Here is a 23,317-nt window from a genome sequence, read left to right as displayed (position 1 = left end):
AAAGTTTTGAGATATAGATACACTCATTTTAAAAATTCACCCCCCTTATAACCCCCTTAGCGAGGGAATATCCAAAAATGCTCCCTTAGCGAGCACCTACATTGTAATATAAATGTATCCTCAAAATTTCATTTCATTATGTCCAGTAGTTTTGGCTCGGCGATGATGAATCAGTCAGTCAGTCAGTCAGTCAGTCAGTCAGTCAGGACAAGTTACTTTATATATATAGATTGGTCGGCAAAGTAGTTTAGAATTAGCTTTGCTGTCTTGCTCTAGTTTATCTGTGAAATCAGTCCAAGCTTTTTGTTTTTCTTCGGCCACAATTTTCTTTACTCGTAGCTTCAGATCTCTGTATTTCTGCTGCAGTTTGTTTACTCTAGATTCATTCCTTTGACTTCCTTTTTGTATTTCTTTGTCTCTGGCTTTCCTGGTTTCATTTCTCGCTTTCACAGCAATCTTCACCCGATCGTTCCACCAAGGAGTTTCTTTTGCCTTCATTTTGCTATTAGTTTTACCACAAATTTCTACTGCAGCTCCGACAATGCTTTCTTTGAATCTAGTCCACTCGATGTTGTCTTCTTGTAATGCATCTTATGGTAATTTATTGGTCACTTTTTTTGTGTATTCAACTTGTTTCTCTGCCTTCTTTAGCTCCCATGTCTTGATTTTTGGTTTCCTGTATTTCTGAAGTCTAAATTTCAATGTGCTTTATTGTTGCGAGGAGAAGTCCGTGGTCACTGTCCAGGCTTTCACTTGGTATAACTCTGACATCACACATGGTCTTTCCTGCTTCATTGTCTGATATAAAATAAGCTATCAGAGATTTAGTATCTCCATTCCAACTGTATCTTGTTAGTTTATGACTTAGCTGCTTCTGAAACCGACTGTTGTTTATTCTCAAGACATTCCTTACACATAGATCCAGAAGACTTTCTCCTTCTGGGTTCCTGTCTCCATAACCATGTGGACCTAGCACATTTTCATATCCAAGCCTGCGTGATCCAACATGAGCATTTAGATCTCCCATTATCAAGGATTAAAATTCAAAGACAAGCCAGAGTTGAATACAGGGCCTCTATATACATTAGCTTCCTATTATTGTTCGCATGCATCAATACTAATTTTATTCTAATTACTTTCTCTTGTACTACATCCAACTTATGAACAGGATATCCTGAAGTTAACCACATTTTGTTCTATGCAACTGAGTGCATCACAATAATGAATAATGTGCAGTTGTACTACAGGTTCAGAAATTTCATCATGCATCAACTGGGGGTTCTGAAAAATCTTCACTCCCTTCCACAATAGTCATTCTGACAGAACACCCACCCAATACTTGATACAATTGTTCTGATTTGGTGCCTCCTGGTATTCAGTATTCTTTCTTTTGCTTTCCACATCACTTACATCTTACAAATAATGATTTTAACATTATATTCACAGTAATACAGATCTGTTTCAATTATGAAATTATATTTGGCACGATTCCAATAAATCCTATCAACACAACTAGGTCAACACGTAGAAAGCCAAGTTGTTTATAAGGTTTTCATCAAATTAAGCATCAACCTGCCATTTATATCTTCTTCTTCCTGGCCTTTTCCCAATTACCAGGGATCAGCACTTAGTATGGATACAGCCCAGTTTTAAAGCTGGATGTCTTCCCTTTGTTGAGGGATGTATTCTGTATTCAAGAATGCATGTTTCTTTGGTGGTTTGTAGTGTGATGTGTTGTATGTAGATGAAGATGTGCATCAAGATGAACACAAACATCCAGCCCCCAAACTAGAGGAGTTAATCACATAGTTAAAATACCCAGCTGGTAATCGAACCCGGGACCCTCTGAACTGAAGGCCACTATGCTGACTACAGTGGCCAAGAAGCTGAACCCTGGAGACTTATGGCTGTTAGCATTGCCTAGAATGCTGACAGCTGTAAATCTCCATGGTGATTTCCTCAGATGACGTCATGAGACTGAGTGAACCCTGAGGTAACTTTATCAAGTTGAATGCAGGACCTCTACATAAGATACAGACATGCTACCCCTATATTATCATGCTGGTATTAACTCTCTCCGCTCGTGTGTCGATAACAGGTTGACAGCTGCCGTACAGTGCTAACACTTGTGTGTCAAGCTCTGGTCAACACACAGTTTTGTGTCGCGTAACTACTCTGCGGAGTACATTATGACTTCTATTTATTATTCATTTAGTGCTGCTATCTTCTGGGTACTGTGAGAACGAATTTCAGACAACTTCTTTAAGAATGCGACAGCAATATTACTCTGTTTCCTTGGTAATGTATATGCTCAACGGAAAACGATCGTGGGAAAACGGTGGCACTCGACTTGACGGAGGATGAAATATTGGTGACAATTTCGACTGAATTTACGGACAGTGACCACAAAAGTGTTGAACTTTTTGAGGCAAGTGATGAAAGTGATGTTTCAGAAAGTGATCTGATTGACAATAATAATGACAGCGATGCGTGTGATTTTGGGGGAGGTGATAATGTGTTGCCGTGACCTGGACCTCACCGGCGTGTACAAAATTCTAATACTACTTGGAGATCATGGACTACCAGTGATATCGACCTGCCAAAATTCCCTTGTAGGTCAGTAAGTGGATTTGTAAGCCATGGCAATAAGCCTGTTACAGAATTACAGTACTGGCAATTATTTCTTTGCAGGATACCAATGAAACAGGTTTTCACGTCTTCATGGACGGTTTTATACTAATTACAAGTTAGCAGCTGAACTATTGAAACTGAAAGTCCACATGTACTGCAACGGTCAGCAGCAAAGGCCTACCTCCCCACGTGAAAAAAGCAGCAACGAAGAAAATGAAGCAGCATGACATAGCAGCAGTGCGAAAAGATGACATCTCAAGTATAGTTTGGAGGGACAAGAGAATTATTGCCATGCTGTTGACATTCTACGACAATTCCACTCAGGTGCTTAAAAGGAAGATAAGCAGAGGAGTTGAGGAAGTTGTCGATAAACCAGTTTTTGTATGTGGTTATAAGAAGTACATGGGAGGAGTAGATGTTTCTGACCACTACATGAACTTGTACCTCTTTACAAGTAAATCGGTTAAGTGGTGGCGGAAAATGTTTTTCTAGCTTCTGGAGGTATCCATCGTGAATGCCTACCTCCTCTTCAAGCAATCCAACCCTAAAATGTTGCATCTGATGTTCAGGAAGAACCTGTTAACCCAACTTGTTGGGAACATCCGGAACACTCAGAACAGGAAAAGAGGCAAGCCATCCACTACAGATGAAGTGTGACTAAATGGCAGGCTGTGTTTGCTTTATCCCCATCCCAAAGAAAAAAAAGGAAGGACTGCAAGCTTTGCAACAACAGGAAAGATACGGGAGGGGGAAAGAGGAGGAGGTAAGAAACAGTTCACTTCTGCAAAACCTGTCAAAAGCAACCAGGACTATAATTCAAAAAGTATCACAACCTCCAGAAATTCCGATTAAAATGTGGGGGGAAAAAAAATAGCTGTGTTTTTCTTATGTCTTTGCGTACAATATACAGTGTAACCACGACTTTGCACGATCTCAATTGCATGACAATGTTCTTATAACCTTTGAAAATTCCTATATCAATCTGTGCAATATCCTTCTACCCATATTTAACGGAAAAAATTTCTAATCCCGTAAATTATTCCGTAAGAGAAATGCAATTTTATATTTGATTTAACATATTTTACAATGGGACAAAACCCACAATTAATGTTAAGGAAATCTTAACATTCTCAAATATTCATTAGGCTACAATTCCTTTTTGGCTATGGGACATTAAGAACCTATGAAAAAGACGTCATAAGCTTGCTAAGGATGATTCAAGGCAAAAGAAGAATTTAGAGCGCGGGCACTTAGAGTAAAAGTGAAATGTTGGACTCGGATACACATCCGATCGCGGTCGCCGCAGTAGGAGAGAACCCCCGTTTTAATGACAATGTTCTTATAACCTTCGAAAATTCCTGTATTAATCTGTGCAATATCCTTCGATTACAATGAGAACCCTTTTACTGATTCATCCGTTATTACGGGCAAATTCGGGCATGTTAGTTTTTATCCGTTATCAATATTCATACACTCTTCTTCAGCGTTTATATTGAGCTAGCTACATTTGTTTTACGTCGCACCGACACAGATAGGTCTTATGGCAACGATGGGACAGGAAAGGGCTAGGAGTAAGAAGGAAGCGGCTGTGGTCTTAATTAAGGTACAGGCCTAGCATTTGCCTGGTGTGAAAATGGGAAACCAAGGAAAACCATCTTCAGGGATGCCGACAGTGGAGTTCGAACCCACTATCTCCCGAATACTGGATACTGGCCGCACTTAAGCGACTGCAGCTATCAAGCTCGGTCGTTTATATTGAATGCGATCGATCATCTTCTGTATAGATTCCTCGCTACGTGCAAGCGAGTTGATCTTGAGTGAGACTGCTCACAACTCACTCGCAACTCACAACTCCGACTAATGTAAACAACCATCGGGATAAGTGCAATGACAGCAGTTGTTGACTCCTTAGAAATAAACACTTAAGTAAACGATTGCTTAATTTTAATACTATGTACTGAAATAAAATAAGAATATGATACTTCTCCTTCTCAGGACACAGCGGTGTGCATAACTAATTTCAGAGGTTATGTTATGAAATTTCAGAAAGGCTGTTCCCATGTAAATTTATAGTGAAAATGTGATCATTATTCTACAGGGAGATTGAAATATGTTTTCATAATACGTGTGCGGTAAACCTAGGTTCGGTGACGCTGTTTGATGTAAGAAAATGGAAATGTTTGTCACAGGCCCCTGAGGTGATGCTATTACAGTTTTTAGGAATAAAACTGAATATGCGTGTTGAGACTAGAAAATACGTGCTAACGAGTAAGCCACTACTTGGAAAAAATCCGCAATAATGTTTAAACAAACCGATTGCTGTTTCATACAGATTTTAATGTGTTTTTGTGCGAGTTTGGTACCTTTCCCAACTTTCATGGAAAATCACGTATAACGCTGTATGAACTTAAACCGAAGCAGTTATGCATTCACTGACAAAAATCTGTCAAAATGAAGCACAAACATAACTACAGTGCAGTGTGTAGGGTAGATATCTCCTTGTTTTATTGCTGTCACTGTGTAAATAATGTATGACGGTAAAATTTATGTTAATACAGGCAAAGAGCTCTGGAAAAGGTGTGCTTTTTACTGAAACCTCTATTTAAGGTAAACCCTCATTTAAGATTAAAAAATCAGGTCCCTGTAAAAATGTAAAATAGGGATTCTAATGTATTTGCATTTTGAACCCGTACAAAGTTGTTGTAAATATGTAAATAAGTGATTTCATAACACACCCCCCAGAAACTGACTGAAATAATTACAAGTTGGGAGACATTATGGCTAGGAAAATATTCGAGGGCAAAAGAAATAAGGCAGTGATGTAGACTTCTCGCCATCTATACACTTTCTATTTTTTTCAAATTTGCTTTAAGTCGCACGGACACAGATAGGTCTTATGGCGATGATGGCATAAAAAAGAGCTAGGAGTGGGAAGGAAGCGGCCATGGCCTTTATTAAGGTACAGCCCCAGCATTTGCCTGGTGTGAAAATGGGAAACCACGGAAAACCATCTTCAAGGATGCCGACAGTGGGGTTCGAACCCGCTATCTCCCGGATGCAAGCTCACAGCTGAGTGGCCCTAACTGCATGGCCAACTTGCCCAGTGATATATACACTATGACTTTATAAAATTAAGTTATATGCTATGCTACTACCACCTGTAACTGAATAACTATGCTACTTATCAACAATTCATTACTCACCACCTGAGCTTGTGATGCAGCTTTTTCTCGCTCTTCACGCTCCCGCTCAGCCTGCTTACGTAAACGTTCTTCGCGTTTACGTGCTAGCTTTGAATCAGGAACAGGTTTGAAGGTGAGGTCAGTTCGGGTGCATGAATTGAAATCTCCTCGATTCCAATGTCTTAGGAAGCTGCATATGAAAATAGTAACACATGAATATTATCAAAACAAAAAATCATATCAAAATAAACATTTACATAAATTATTGCATACTCCAAACATGTCCAGTTGAATATCAAATCTCTCTTCAATCATTTACAAAATAATAATTTACATAATACAGGCCCATCATATATACTGACTAGCAAATGCAAATATTTTATACAATCATTTTCTCAACCTAATTTCCTTTCAAATTTTTTTTCATAGGAAAAAGGTATGAATTTGGAATATCTCACCTGCAGTAAGTACACATTCTTTTTCCTACAAGTCCTATTCAAATTTGCCACTGTGGCACCTTATGCACCTGCACTTCATACCTTTAAATAAATCAATACCATGAGTATCCATCATATGCTATGTCTTCCTCTCCTCTGTTTCTGTTAAATTCAACAGCAGAATTCATTAGTACAGTAAAACCTTGTTAAGGCGTTTCTGCACGGGACAAGGAAAAATAACGTGTTAAGCGAGAAAACGTACTATTGAATACGTGAATAAAAACTATATAACAGGGATATGGAAACACTAGATATGATTTTTTTCCGACATGAAGGAATTTTACGTCGTATATCCGCAGGTACATTGAAAACTCTATGAGAAGATAATATTAAATGAAGTGAAAAACACCAGAGAACTAATATGAAAACATTTGAACAGGTCCCATAAAAATATCGAAGTATTAATGCAGATCACACTCTTTCTAAAACAAAAGTTAGTAGCTGTTCATTTCAGACCACTTGGTTATTAAAACATTATTTTTCTGATCACACACTTAGACAATGACTTAAAGGTTATACACGGCTATGTGCGACTGCAACAGACTGACTTTGGCTGCCATTTTCCATCGAACGAAACTTCGACCGACCAAGACCGATTTGAGTGATCGAGTCGCAACTGAAAGGTGTATCAACATTCACGCCAATTCTGCGTGCTTCAAGATGTGGATACCAGTCGACTTGCTGACAGACTTCAATTTTGTCTTCATTGGTAAGGAATTTAACGACTTTTCCCGTATCCATAATCAGTGTTGCCAACTTATATTTTCAAGATCCGCTAAATACTACTAAAAACCCGCTAAAATTCCGCCAAGAAATCCGATATAAAATAATAATAATAATAATAATAATAATAATAATAATAATAATAATAATAATAATAATAATAATAAAGTAAATGTCTGCACTCACCTGATCTGTGAGTTTCACTGGGATTAACCCCCTGCCTGCGAGCCGGCAAGCTAAAACTTGTAGGCGTTTTAGTGCCAGGTGCAAAGTAGGTCAATCCTCTACCTCAAGGGCCACTCACAAAACAGGCCAGTTCATTAAACGGTCTTCATTCATAGCATAAATATAAATGCTACTCTCTCACACTTTCATTATCTGTCATCATTCGTCAACTAAAAGATAAGTACTCTTTCCCCCGCATTAGAAGTTTATGATACCATGATCTCATAACATAAAATCCAAATAACATGATTTCCTCATGTGACTGCTAGCTTCTGACAGGAAATACGGAATAGCTCGGACACAGACTGGAGTACAAATTTAAAAAGAATGTAAAATGGATAAAACACTAAATTCTGCTGTAATAAATCTAGAATTCCGCCAAAAATTTTGCTGTCCGCTAAATGATACATTTCTCCGCCGACAGTCTTCTAATTCCGCCAAATTTAGCGGAAAATCTGCTAAGTTGGCAACACTGTCCATAATTAGGATATCACAAGACAAATATGCACCATGCTGGTCAACTTCACACGGTGATGTTCCAGATGTAGGCTATTGCGCAGCAATATTCGCTACCTGGTACAACTAAACACAAAGTACATTTCTAACTTCTGAATGGAATGTGAAATATACAAGCGCAAACAGGTTCATTGCGTTATTCTGTAGTTTCACTGCTAACTGGCAAGCAAAACTAAGCATTTCTGAGTCTAATGGCTTGCTCCCCGAAGGCGCAATTTATCCTGCGAAGTTCAAGAATTAAAGGCCTTTTCCCGTCGTCATGCAACTGCGGCAAGGGCACTTACCTGAGTTGAGAATCATGTTCCTTAAACAACGGATGACAAACAACATTTTCGGGGCTAGGAAAAATGTGATCGTACTAAGCGGTAATGGCGAACATTCGAGACGTGATAAGTGAGGTACTTTTATATAGATTTAATATGATGAAAATCGGGACTTCGTATTTACGACGAGCTAAGCAGGAGAACATGTTAATGAGGAATGCACTAACGAGGTTTCACAGTATTTATGTAACCCATCTTCCTCCATTATAGTAAAAGTAAACTAGCGTCCTCATCCCTAGATAAAGCAAAGCGAAGGCATCTCCATACAGGCCAAGGAGGTCCCGGGAGGTTAGGAAGGTATAGGCATCCACTATCTATAACCTCAGATCTTGGTGGGATAGAGTGGTTAGCTCTACGCCCAGCTGCCTTTGCCCCCAGGAATAAACCTGGTACTCATTTTTGGTGTAGGCTGAGTGAACTTCAGGGCCATGTGCACCTCCAGAAGCGAAAAGCTGGTTTCGTAAATTTTGCGACTTCCTGACAGGGAATCGAACCCACATACTTCCAGGTGAACCAAGCACGCCTTGACCACCTTGACCAGACAATCCCTCTCATCCCTAGATGGTGCAGCTTTTCTCAGGTACCCCCCCATTGGAGATGAGTTGCATGTACCATTTTAACCACATTCTAGCCCTCCTGCCATTCTTAAATTTCTGGCAGTACCAGCAATCAAACTCGGGCCAATGTGGATAGCAGTTAATAGTACTGTTACGCTATGGAGGCGGACATCTTCCTCCTTTCATATCACATTACAACATTACTTTAAATTCATAAACACAGTTTCAGCTAACTAGTTCATTTCTATCTTATTCTGTATATTTGTAGGTGGATCATCTGCATGAAAACTGTTCTTTAAATAAGGCCCATACGCAGGCATCTGGAACTGTGAGATCCTGGGAACAGGAAGGGTGCCGAAATGGAGTTCCATGAGAAATTAGGCGATCTCATGGGTCGTTGCAGAAGGGCAAGCAACTCCACTGCGGTGTGGGTTGTAGTTCCATCTTGTTGCATCCAATGTCATTAGAGGGGCAAGGTTTTGGCACTACAAAAATAGTGTGAATCCCGCATGAATGGGGCAAATATGTGGCCCCTGTAGGCAACCTTTAAACATGTGCCAAACAGATATATTGCTTAAAACAAATTTCAGCAAAGTTCGTCATAGAATATGCTTTAAGAACTGTAACACCTGCTGGAGAAGTCTTCTATGTTTCTTGTTTGTGGCAACAGTCCTTGGGTGCCCTGTTGTCCCATTTCACTGACAAAAGAAAGATCACATATGACAAAACTTGTCAATAACAGTTAACATTGCACTCTTACTTGGTGCCTAGTTATTAAATTACTCCTCATACTATTCTTTAAAGTGAAGCAAGCAGCAAATTCAACTCGTTCTGAAGCCCCATTCCATATGGTATGAAATAATGTGCCTTCTCCTCTGGTTGTGAGAAATATAATTGCAGAAATTAACACAACAGTGAATTTACAATATGTCAAACTATTACATAGTAGAACCTCTGTAATCTGAAACACTTTTAACCAAAATACTGTGTAAATGAAATGACACGCCACCCCACAAAAAAATTGGTTAAAACAAATTAAAAACATGTTGTTTGTTATGTCAAAGGGGAAGAGTAACAGAATGCATGGACTCTGACCTCAAATGACTCCTTCGCTTTTCTATTGTCAACTTAGTTTGTTGTGACTCTTATAGTAGTGCACTAGTAACTGCCCGTGCAATGGTAATTGTACCTTTTAGGCTGCATAAAATGCAAGTTTTCTCAAAGAGTTTTTTATATTTTCTGATATCATTACGGTTCATCAAAGGATATGACAAACCAAAGCCTTCTGTAGTTCTGCTAATGAAATGGTGGCATGATATAATGGCTAGAAAACAATGTGAAAAGAAGAAACAAGAGAAAATAGAAGATTAAAAAAAAAAAAAAAACATACTCTACAGTTACAGTATATCCACTATGCAATGATTTCTTATTGTTCATATTCTTCTACTTTGTTAACTTCATATATGTATTGTCTTCATTTACTTTCATCTAAAATGTTAAAAAATGTTTAACGTCTATAAATGACCTTTTATTAATTATCATACAAAATTTTGCTAATCTGAAACCACCTCCCCCTTGTTCCAGTTTATGGAGGTTCTATGGTAAACAATAAATAAATAGTTGCTGGAGAAATATGGACAGCAGAAGAGTAATTATTTCAGTGTTGTTTGTCTTGCTATGTACTGTATATTTGCATAATCTCTTCAATTATTGTAGATTACAAGAGATGCTGGGATGTCAGAATTTTTTCCTACAGGAATTCTTTAACATCCTGGAAGTGAATGAAAAAGAGTTGTAGGCTTTTTTTTTTATCTAATGCTGTTCAGCAATCCACCTCACCCTATTCTATACCACTCCATTCCTCAAATGAATCCACATACTCTTGTAGTGAACCAGGCCAGGTAAAATACCATATTTACTTGTGTATTAGAACCCCTCACATAACAGAACCCCCTGGCTTTTCGAGATGAAGAAAATTTTAAAAAATAAGCATACAGGACTCCCCCAACATAATTCGTCAGCGAAAAACAACGATTCCGCTTCTCTCTACGAGCTTGCTTTCTTGCTGACTTTGAAGAAAAACAAGAAACAAATGACTATTATTAAGAGCAACAAGTTTAACTGCATTTGATAACTTAAGATTGAGGCGTGGTATTTCAGAATATTCACTACTTTGCATACCTGCCAACTTTTAGAAACCAAAAATAGGAAGATTTTTTAATTCTTGGATTTCATCACATATATTCCACTAAGGTCTACGTGAAAAAAGGTCAGGATAAAAGGCATACTTGTCTACAGTTACAATGCGAATTGACCATTAAATTTAAAATCTTAAACTAAGAAAACATAAAAATTGTTACAAGAAAATGTACCTAATCACTCTCATTTATGACATTTACATGCGAATAATATTTGTCACAACGATACGCACAACAAAATGCATAATACCGTATTTTCTCGCATAATTAACGCACTATTTTGACGAAAAATACAGGCGAAAACTTCGGATGCGATTCAAGGAAATCGGATATTTACAAATATTTTACAATTCATTTACATTTAAAAGATACCGGTACATCAAATATAATCCAAACACAATTGGTTCATCCCATTTGCAGTTATCGTCATTTGGCGTAAAATTCCGGCGTGAGATTTTTTCTGAAAAGTCAAATAGGGTACATCAGATAAGTTAGACACGTGGGTTTGAAGTACCGACACTGGAAAATATTCTTCCCATTACGAGCTGACAATACGACCTGAATGACATACCGGCAAAAAAAAACCTGTCCAACACGAGAAGGGCCAGGCATCGAAGGAGGGACCCTGCTACATTACCCCAAACCGTTCGTATCCAATCTTGTACGAGTGACGTGTCCATCCACCCTTTTTCTTGAATACGAACGTGGATCACTCGCGGAAATTTTGCCTTAGGCATTGTTTTTCGTTTTAGAACAATGTAAGGTGCAAGCTTTCTGCCATCAGCTGTTGCAACAAGCATTGCAGTACATCGTTGTTTTTTTGCTTCCGGTAGCGCATGCGATAACACTGTATGTTCCTTTCTTATCGATTGTTCGACTTTATGGTATATGGAAACTGATTGGCGTCTGACCTGCGGTTCCTATAAGGGAGATAAAATATTCCTTCACTTTACGCTTCTCAATCACAAAGCGCTGAAAATGGTTGAAATCATTCGTCACTTTTTGGCATAATGTTGTTCTTCGTCGAAGAGAAAGTCCATTTCTCTTCATAAAATTAATTCAGCCTCGGCTAACCTTCAAATACGAGACAGTGATTCCACGTGCCGCGGCTATTTCTCATTCTTTAAAATGCAGCATTTTGTGAGAAACTGCTTATCCAACATTGCGTAACAAAATCATATAGTTCAGCAGATAATCCTCTACTTGCGGAAACTTGCCGCTTTTTGGTCCGCGAAATGCTTTGCGAGACTTGTTGGCCGCTTGAAGTGCACTTCTGTTACCGCGGTAGCGCATGTTTCATTTGGATACTGAAAACTTGCTGCCCGCTGCTCTATTCCCGTATGTTTCGCCGTAACTGATCACCGCAAGTTCGTATGATGCAGTATTAATCGAGTACGGTACTGTGGACTGACAAACAATTTTGAGATCACATAATGTCCCGTACGCGAAACACTCGTAAAACTAGTGCAGTGGGATTTCCTGCCGGCTAATAACAGCACGTTGCCCTGTATTTGTAATGCCCGCTTTCGCAATAGGAAGCCTGCTACCTGAGTACTTGGCATCTTTATTTCGAAACTTATCCGGAGCTGAGTGATGGATCTTCAAAGCTGTGGGTGCGTCAAATTCCACTTTGGACCCAAAAACATTGGGATGTGTAAATTATTCAAGGGCGTCGATTACGGTTCGTGAGAAAATAAGGTAGTTTCCTTCAATAGCCGGTAAAATGTACAGAAATTTATAGGCATCTCGGAGCACTTGGAGATAACGTTTGTCATATTTTTTGGCCATAACGAGAAAAGAAAATACCAGGAACTGTCATAGAAATGCAAGGAAAAACACGTGGCCTACGACGACGAAACTACGCACAGAAACGATGTTAACAGCGCGCGAACAACACAATAACGAACTCATTCTTTTGTCCCGATTAACCGAGTCGCTAGCGCGCGCTAGATTCTTGCTTGCAGGACGATTGCCGCCCCGAATCCCCAGCTGTATAAAGCGCACACGCTGCTGTGGTGAGCGAGAAACAGGATACACGAAGGCGACGGACGAAACACTCACGAAATAAAGCATCAAATACGTTTGAAAATTAGGTTTCGTAAATTACACAAGCGCACAAGAATTTATCCTTTATTCTAGGGGAAGAGTATTGGCCGTACTAGAGATTATATTAATAAAAAATCGGAAGAAGTAAAAATAAATCGGAAAATCGGAAGACGAGTTAAAAACCGGAAAGTTTCCGGGTAAATCGGAAGGGTTGGCAGGTATGACTTTGGTATGCTAGCTTGAGAATAGTAAATATGACTTACCAAAAGAGGTGTCAAGATAATTTCAGCTAAATTCTACACTGTCATTTACTAAAATCAGAACACCTAAAATAAATTTCAGAAAGTGTGTATACTGTGTAATACTGAATAAATCATTGCATTTTGGTGTCCTCCACCCTAGCGCTTCATGGCAATAAGTGGTATGGCCACCTCTGACATCTGTTGTACTAGTCGAGGCAATGGATCAAATAATGTACTACCGAGCTTGATAGCTGCAGTTGCTTAAGTGCAGCCAGTATCCAGTATTCGGGAGACAGTAGGTTCGAACCCCACTGTCGGCAGCCCTAAAAGTGGTTTTCCGTGGTTTCCCATTTTCACACCAGGCAAATGCTGGGGCTGTACCTTAATTAAGGCCATGGCCGCTTCCTTCCCACTCCTAGCCCTTCCCTATCCCATCGTCGCCATAAGACCTATCTGTGTCGGTTATTAAATGACCTGCATGCAAAGTTCATCAAGATTTACTGCTAAACAATCATACTACTGCAACTATAGCTCAGGCATGTCAGTTTTCAACGACTAGCAATTCAGGTGACAATTCAGGTGACCCTGCAGGCCAGGGTAGCAATGGTAGTCCCACAAGAGGCCACAAATCAGAATGCCATGCGTTGGTGCAGTATGCCTGATGCAAATATCCTGTACCATATACAGATCCTGTAGTTATTTTTTTGCGTAAACAGAAGAATGATTCATCTGAAAGGACAACATTGTGCCACTTGTCACACTACTCACAGTTACACAACTACGATCGACATGCAGAGTCAACACAATGGGGGTTTGTAGGAGGTATAGCAATCTGTCATGGTGATAACCTGACCTCTGTTGAAGTTGATGGGCCTGTATGCCTGTCTCACATGAATATGTGACATTCTCTCTGCCTGTTGACTATCAAATGCAATGTGGTTGAACTTCAAAGTTATCATAAAGATATAAAAATGCAGTACAGTAGAAGTCTGCTACAGCGAGTACGGCATATAACGACAACTTTGACATAACGGCAGCATTTTGCTGTCCCGTGAAACTCCCTATATGAAACCGTGTAGTCTATTATCCTTCGGTAACAGCGAAAACACTATCATGGATGCATCCGTTATAGCGAGCGATTAAGCGTGTGTAATTTTTTCTATTATCAATATTCATGCACTCCAGCATAAATTATAAAGGAATGTGATCGATCACCTTTGGTATAGATTTTTCGCTATGTGCACTAGTGAGCTCTCCCGTCAACATCTGAACTCGAAGGCAATATTGGAGTAGATTAGTAATGCTCGTAGACCGGTGTTCTATAAGCACAATTTGAAATGAAAGAGAACATATTTTCGTAATAAATGCGTAAATGACGTGGCCGATAGCAGTAGTTAAAAACATATCAGATGTAAGGCTTTTCAGGCGTTTGCTCTATTAACCAGCGTTTTGTCTTAGGTCTGACACTAGACTCGTTAGAGTGGGATGTGTCAGACCCTACCCACTGATGCTGGGTGTATGCAGGTGAGTCTAGTGTCAGACCTAAGACGAAACGCTGGTTAATAGAGCAAACGCCTGAAAAGCCTTATATCTGATATGTTTTTGACATGCTCTATTGGTGAAAAATATCTAATTCCCTCCATGGGAATTTAGAATTTTCCATTAGCAGTAGTTAACTCGTTAGAAAGAAAAGCTGAAGTAAACAATCACTTAATTTTAAAACTATGTACTGAAATTAAGCAAGAATGTGATACACCGCAAGATAATGTGTTAAGCGAGAAAGCGTACTGTTGAATACACGAATAAAAACTATCCAACATGAATATACAAATATATATACACTTGATGTTTTTTCCAACATGGTTGCATTTTACACTGAACAAGTACAGTGAAAAATATAGGCTATCAACCATTTCTAAAGATGCGATGAGAGAATGAAAAGGTGTGAAAAAAGACGAGAGATCAAATATGAAAATCTTTTCCACTGGAGCTTACTAAATAAAAACAGTGTATTAAAAGGTGCGTAAAGTACCTGATAAATATAAAAACATTTGCAGTATCAGTGCAATATTGCAGATTACTCTTTGGCCATATGCGAGAGAAATGACTCTGACTGTCATCATGCAATGCGACAACACTTCGATCGACTTGAGTCGAAACTCGATGGTGCGAGTTTCAACATGTGCGCCACCTTTGAAAGATGTGGATGTCTGTCCACTTCATTGATTTGTCTTCGTTAATAAACGGTTTCACGACTTTTTCAGTATCTACAACGGGGCTACTAAAAGACAAATATGCACCACACTAATCAACTTCACAAGATTATGTTCCTAAACCTTACGTAGTCTAGCACGCGCAACAAACATTTGCTACCCATCACTGCATCACTCAGCACAGAAAAAATTTCTAACTTCTGAATGGAATGTGAAATACAAGCATAAATAGGCGTTCACATTGGCTCGGAATTTGAAAAATAGCTTACGAGTAAGCAGTAGTATGGAAATCTGGGAAAACACTAGTTTTAAACAAACGGATTGCTGATACATACTGATTGTGATGTGTGTGGGTTTTTCCCCAACTTTCACAAAAAATTGGATGTAACAACAATCCGCTATAGCGAGTACATTTTTCGCCGCTATGAATTCTTGCTATAATGGACTTCTACTGTATTTACAAAATGTGGCAATTCATAACATAACATGAAAATAATCATATTACTAGTTTTCCATATCCTTATTTATAACTAATATATTTCTCAAGAAAAAGCCTGCATGGCTCAGGCAGCAGTGCGCCAGCCTCTCAGCAATGAGTTCCGTCGTTCAAATCCCAGTTACTCCATGTGAGATTTGTGCTGGACATTTTTCTCTGAGTACTCCCGTTTTCCCTCCCTCTCCAATATCATTTCATTTCATCTGTCAGTCATTAATCATTGCCACAGAGGAGTGCTACAGGCTTCAGCAGCTGGCACAATTTCTATACTCGTCGCTTCATTCATTCCATCCCTGACCCCGTCGAATGACTGGAAACAGGCTGTCTATTTTCATTTTCATTTTTTTCACATTTCTCAAGAAAATAGAGGAACATTATTTTGCAGAAGATAAAATATTTGACATAACACTTTTTTCAGGACAATATTAAATTTACACTAAACATATATTATGAGATCTTACATGGCACTTTGGCTGCGATGACATTCTGTATCTTCAATCTTGGGTTCAGGGCTAGGACCACGAGGAACATGACTAGGACTGGGGATTTCATCTTCAACCTGCTGTTCACCCAATTCAACAACAGGCTCAGCCTTGACATCTTCAGCCAAAACAGACAGATGACGAGATGCATGATGATGAGGTCCTGATAAAAGAAACAAATTCAGAGAATAATTTAGTTCAGAAGCATCTGCATTAAAAAAAATACCTCCACAGAAACTACAAATAGTCATACATGAATGGCACCCACGGGTTCTTTGATAATTCTGGTAGTGTTTCTACAGGCTTCTAAAAAACTTCTCATGTATCCCATGAATTCAATTAAGTATAGTACGCGAAACGTTTCTTGAGCCCTAGTTCCCATTCAGCACTATGGAGCTCAGGGCTCAAGAAAAGGTTCGTGTACTATACTTATGCCCTCAGACCTCAGTCACCAGGTTCCCAACAGTCATAAAAATCTTCGAGTGTATTGTTCTTCATATATTATTTGGTGAATTGAGAATTTGAATGTAATTCAAAATGATTAACTCTCTCAAGCAGAATAAATCAAGGGAATTCTATTCAAAAAATGATATACAAAATGGTCCACCAACCTAATAAAATTTAGTTTTATGCAACCAGCAGTTTACAGCCAAGGTAAAAATATCAGTCCCCGTTTGCTACACATATTTTGACAACTGGGAGAACATGGAGACAATTCCTAAAAACCATCTGTGAATGGATTTTCACAACCTGAACTCTAATCAGAAATGAAATTCTTTGAAGAGTTTCAAGAAGAACTGGGACCTCAAATTTTTTCTATGGCAATGAAGATAACGTCGCATGAAACGACGACAATGCCAGCACCGAGGAAGATAATGGCACAGACAACAACTGAAATGAAAGCAGTGATTAAGTTAACTATGGGATAAGCCTATTGCTCAAAAGTGAAAAATGACTGGCATAAAGTCCTTTTGTATTAATATTGCATAAAACGATAGAGGAACTGACTGATTATATTTACAGTATATGTAGGACTAAATGTCATGTGTTCCCCATTTTTTAAATTTAGAAATTTGGTCTTCCAATGAAGGTAGCCAGTAAGGAACAGAATATACCTGTAAGTTTATTAAAGAATAGTGCAAAATACATAAATGTTCAATTTATAGTCTCGAAGTCATGTGTTCACTGGATAATAATAATAATAATAATAATAATAATAATAATAATGATGATAATGATGATGATGATGATGATGATGATAATAATAATAATAATAGTAACAACAATATTATTTCCTTCACGTTCCTCTAACTACTATTATGGTTTCAGACATGCCGAAGTGCCAGAATTTTGTCATGCAGGAGTTCTTTTACGTGCCAGTAAATCTACCGACACGAGGCTGACGTATCTGAGCATCTTCAAATACCACTGGACTGAGCCAGGATTAATCCTGCTAAGTTGAGGTCAGAAGACCAGCGCCTCAACCGCCTGAGTTACTCAGCCTGTGTATAATGAAAGAAATGGGAGGTTATCACATATTGGACCCCTCTCCCCCCAATTACTTTTGGTGGCTGTACATATACATATAACGCATTGTCACACGATATTCCTTTTTAGATATAGTAATGTTTGCAATTGCACAATGTGTTATATGTACACGTATGACCAGCTGAGGATGAACTGGTCCTGTATTTTTAATAACAATAATAAACAAGTATTGATTAGGTGGAGTTCTTCTCTTTGCATTTGTGTGAGTCATCAAGACCTATCTAAGCTCATAAATTATGATACTCTGTAAGTGATTTGTTTTGTTCTTAACTTGTTGATTAATTTACAATGTTCTGAAAGCTGGATGACTTCTTCATGGCCTGTGGTAATGTAAAATGTTGGAAAGCTGCATCTTACTGCATTGTAATATGGGTAGTCATTCAGTAATTAGACAGTAACCTTTAGTTATATTTCAAAAATTTCAAACGAATACTAATTATTATGTTTCACTTTTTGTGGGCTGATATTTTAAGTTGTATTGTGTAAATTTCACGTGAATTCCTATGCTGCTGCCTTCTCCTCACAGAAGGTTGGCGAACATCGTGGAGTAAGTTTTCCCATTTTGTGTGTCTTGTTATCAGAGTTGCTTTATCGTGCATGTCTAACCAGTGTTAGAGCTTCTTCATCCAGAATCTTCTTTGCTTGTTTCCACCTTTCCTTTGTGCCTTGCCTTCTGCGATAATTTTTATCAGCTGGTTTTATCATGTCTGAAGATATGACCAAAATATGCTGTCTGCCTGTGTGTTACAAGGGCTAAAGCATCACACGATTTCTCAACAGTGGTATAGGTGCTTGAATTAATTTTACTTTTTCTTTTTCTCCATTACAGACAAAAGTTACATGTACAATCCATCGGAGTTGTTGAAACTGTTCAAGGGGAAATTCTCACTGGGAGCCTTCTTCACAGAAATTTACTGAGCTCAGAATATTTTAAGCAAGCCTCTGACCTGTGGGAGTGATGGAGTCCCACTACCGTTTGACAGACCCGGGACTCCTTGGAAACAACTTTGCAAACAAAATTGAATTCGGTTGGGTGATCTCAGAATTAATGGTGTGCATGGAAGAAAGAAAGTAGAATTGGCTGAGTTGGCAAAAAGGATGCTTCTGGATGTGTTAGGAGGCAATGATGTTTGGGTAAGGTGAGATAGGAAATTATGATGTCCTTAACAGGTGTGAAAAGAGGAAGGGTAGAGAGCGAAATAGGGCTGTTCATCAGAAACGCAATAGCACGCGTCATAATTTCTATTAGGCATGAAATAACCAAGTTATATGGATAGATTTAGCGATGTGAGTTGGAATGGGAATTGTCTCAGTGTATTCACTTTGCAGCTCCTCCATATTTATCACTAGGTCTTATTCTCCTTAACAATTCCTCGTTACTATAAATATAGTCAAACATATGTTTTGCACATTATAAATCTCATTCCATATTGACAGTTATCACTTTACAAATAAAAAGTATTTATATGATCTTCCTTTGTTTTGTACTGAAAAGGAGGATCATATAAATACTTTTTATTTTTAAAGTGAAACGTGTTTGCATGTAAAATTTCTGAAATTCAAGTTTACTAATGCAAGTCCTTCCAGAGAATCAATGGAAGGCCTATTGCGTTTCTTGGCTCACTGCACCTGTATTATGCAAAATGGCTTTTAATACTGGCTATGTGGATGGGTACTGAGGAATCTTCAAATTTTCAGCATATTATTCTTCACTTCTGCAAAATTTTCAGCATACTATTCTTCACTTTTACAAAGTTTAATATAGTCACAACAATTTTCATGGTCTGACTTGGCAATATGATGTTGAATCTCGAAATGAGGAATAACAAACCACTGAAGGTACACTTCAATTGTCAATTCTACAGACCTATATCCAACGTCCGCACTCTTCATTCTCACAAAGTTACCAACACTTAACACACAGAATGCTGAATATGACCTTTCGCGTATTCAAAACAAAAAATAATAAATAAACCAATATGAAAAATGCACACAAATCACAGGATTATCAAAAGTGTATGTGGATGGTTATTTTTATCATAAAAGAATAACACATGTGCACCCGCATAAATGCCAATGTAAAGTAATCCTAGCTGCAAAATCTTGCAACATTTCTCTCTCTTTTTTGACATAGGAAACATTGTTCACTGGTGGACATTCTTCTGGCAACCGTATCGCTTGCAAGTCTTTCATATTTAATTGTTTGTCCAAGCGTAAGAAGTGCAAACATAACAAGATAATTTCCCTCAGGCCGTTTCTTTCTTTAGTGTTGGAACTTCAGCATATGAAATAAGAAGAGACAACTTAAATTTTAGTACAAAATGTTAAGCTTTCTTGAATGAACATGTTTCTTCAGTATGTCACAGTATTGTTAAGGATGAGGAAGTTCTTCCTGTAGTCCATTAGCTTGCCCTATACTTCTCTATACACAATCGGAAGGCATATACAGTGGAACCTCGATTGTCCATTCCTAGAAACTATGTTTTCCTGGATTATTTGTTCAAATTACATGGTCCTGCGACCATCCTAATTAATCAAGTTTTAAGAATACTGCATTATCTGTTCTTCAAAGAAATGATTTCCTGCATCAACCATTGACAAATTTCAGTCCCATCAATGCTATATCCTTCGAGCATTTTTCAAGAAATGGTATCACGGAAAAAGGCAGGCTATGACATACCGGTTGATTTTGGCATTAATGACCCATTATTGCATTAATCAGAGCAAGTACTGGACTGGGAAAGTGATCGGCAGTAAACTTGTGTAAGGGACCATCCTCACATCGCATTCGGTAGGTATTATCTAAGGAACCATGAAAATCATAAAGCAGAGTGGCCGCAATAATTGGAAGAAGTTAGAACACATTCCGACAGCTGTACCTGAAGATAGAACGAGTTTAGTCAACTGTTCGTACATGAAAAAAAATCTACATTATGTCCAAGGTTAGTATATTATTTTTTTTGTTTTAACTGTTGTATCACCGCGCAGGTTTACAGCACTTGTCTTTCAGACACTGGTCTCCTTCCTCCTAATATGAGTCTAGTATTTTAAAATGGTCGGATACCTTACTTGAGGCTTGAGAGTTTGCAATATTCATGATGATGACGATTGTTTAAAGGGATCTAACATCTAAGGTCATCAGTCCCTGCAATATTCATGAAAGTTTTCTAATGTCTATTGGCTTGAGATATTTTTACTGAAAGATCTTTAATTTTTCTCACAAACGATACAAATTGCAAAAAAAGAGGAAGTCGATACAGTGAACATGTAGCTGACATGGCCTATAAATCTAAAATAAATTTTCTGCGAAAATAAACATTCCTCTCTTCTCAACTTGGGCTGGAAGTATTTTCGAAATTTGTTCTTTAGCTACTGTATTCCCATCAGGGATGTTAGGGAACACAAACACTTTTCTGCCGTTTTTATGTGGGTGCAAGTATTTGATATTCACATCGCTTGAACGAATATTTGATGCCATGCCAAAACACTGCCTCGTATGATCTTTGTTGATCAACTTGTATCTATAATCTCGTCCACGCCGTGGCCTCTGGGCAACGGGTACATCCTTTAAGGTACACGGCTAAGTCATGTAAGGGCAGAAAGCGAGTTCGCGACGCTTAAATGGGGACCAATCAGCTAAGAGAGACAACCCTAACAGAAAAAATTGGTCCTCCAGGATTGCTGGGGGTTGGAGCAAGGCTAACAACCTCGCTCCAGAAAACAAACTGTTGCGAAGCCCCAGAATATGGCTCGGAATGTTGGATTTAATAGACGAGAGTACAGTAGCTGCACGAGATTGACAAGTTTGGCGGAGAGCAACTGGGGAGGCCATGCCCTGAAACTGGGCCGTCACGCCATAGGTAAGGTAAGGTATCTATAATCTGCAACAACGAAAGCCTATTCTTGCAACACCAGAACGTCATTAACTTGGTCATTACCTTCACTGTGTGTTTCATCACATTCATTTTCACTGCTGCTGCCAGCACTATCACTTGTTTCTGCACTGCTTTAATCTTGGTGGAAGCCACGTACAACATTCACTTGTCTCGGGAACAGAACACATGGAGCCACTCCGATTGTTTCGGCTCTCTTGGGATTCACGAACTAGGCTAGACTCTGCTAGTACACGGCACCCTTGGAAAGTACGGCGGGAGAGAATGGTCACAGTTTTGTGCGTGTTCTGTTTTGATGTGTTTGTGTTAAAGTTCTCTAGCCTTATTAAAGTTTTCCTGAGATTTATAAGAGTGCCATTGTGAGTTTAAGGTGTTATTACCGAAGGGGTGGATAGACGTAATTACCTTGTGTTTTAAGTGTCCTAGTGAGTAGAAGGCATTAGTACTTGAGGGGTGAATAGGGGTAATTTATCTGGTAATTATGGATAGGTATATTGTAATTTCTGCAGCGAGTCATTTAGTGTAAATAAAAGCTTACTAAGGCACATCAGTACCTAACATCGTGGCAACTAAAATCAGAGTTTTAAATGTGACACTTAATTTCTCCACTGTAAGACATGACTCTTAAGTGGCATGCATGAAAAGGTCTCCGTAAAAGTTGAATCAAAAGTACTTTGTCCATTATGTAAATATGACTGTACATCACGAACCGAGATGCTTCAGCCTTACTTGTCGTAACACGATATAGGCGTAGTTAATGAAACTGTGGAATTTTCTAGTGAGAGTGATTTTTATAACTGGAAATCTAATGTGGAAAAAGATCTATGCGAGTTTGTATGCAGCAGGGGACGTTGGGTTAGAGCTGCAGATAGCTGCTCAAAATTGTCATTCCACTGTCATCGTAATGGTGTTTATAAATCCAGAGGTCAAAATGAGCACCACCAGAAAATATTTGGAAGTAACAAAATTGATGGATACCGCCCAGCCAGCATGGATGTCACATGTCATCATTCTGGCAAAGTTGAGGTTTCATTCTGCAAAACGCACGTAGGTCATCGGCTCGAGCTAGGATGGTCAAAACTTTCAAAATCAGACAGGGACGAAATTACCAGAAAAATATCACTGCAGATTCTCTTTGACTGCATTTAAGACTCTGTTGGGTTTTCAATCCAAAGCAGCGAATTAGAGCACCGCGATTTAATCTCGAAGAAAGATCTTCACAATATAGCGAGAGATTATAACTTTAAAGCCGAGGCAATTAGACATGCGAATGACAGCACGAGTGTGGACATTTGGGAGAAGGATATGCAAGAAGTAGATTCTGTAGTCTGGTTCTAAAACCTCAAGAAGTTAGTTTGGAAGCCCATCCACAGCTGCACGAAGAAGACTTTGTCTTAGTTATAATGAATGAGGCACAGACTGAAATGATTATGGAAATATATGTATTTGCAAGGCCAACACACATGGGCTTAATTTTTATGGATTTGAACTGACAACTCTTTTTGTGTTCGATGAGTTATATCACGGCTTTCCTAATTGTTCATG

At 38.6% G+C, this 23,317-nt stretch overlaps 1 protein-coding gene across 8 annotated transcripts in view; it reads right to left on the bottom strand.

The window, feature by feature from the left end:
• Nucleotides 1-23,317, bottom strand: part of LOC136864408 (atrophin-1) — a 755,035-nt gene that overhangs the window by 300,842 nt on the left and 430,876 nt on the right. For all 8 annotated transcript variants that reach the window (XM_068226264.1, XM_068226266.1, XM_068226270.1 and 5 more), the window contains 2 exons: nucleotides 16,311-16,494; nucleotides 5,835-6,003 (listed from right to left, as the gene is read on the bottom strand). In XM_068226264.1, coding sequence (XP_068082365.1) covers nucleotides 5,835-6,003; nucleotides 16,311-16,494 — 353 coding nt within the window. The remainder of the gene's footprint in view (nucleotides 1-5,834; nucleotides 6,004-16,310; nucleotides 16,495-23,317) is intronic.

Source organism: Anabrus simplex, chromosome 2 (assembly GCF_040414725.1).
Source record: "Anabrus simplex isolate iqAnaSimp1 chromosome 2, ASM4041472v1, whole genome shotgun sequence".
NCBI lineage: Eukaryota > Metazoa > Arthropoda > Insecta > Orthoptera > Tettigoniidae > Anabrus > Anabrus simplex.
The sequence above is the reverse complement of the archived record's forward strand: the minus strand, read 5'-3'. Positions and strand labels throughout refer to the sequence as shown.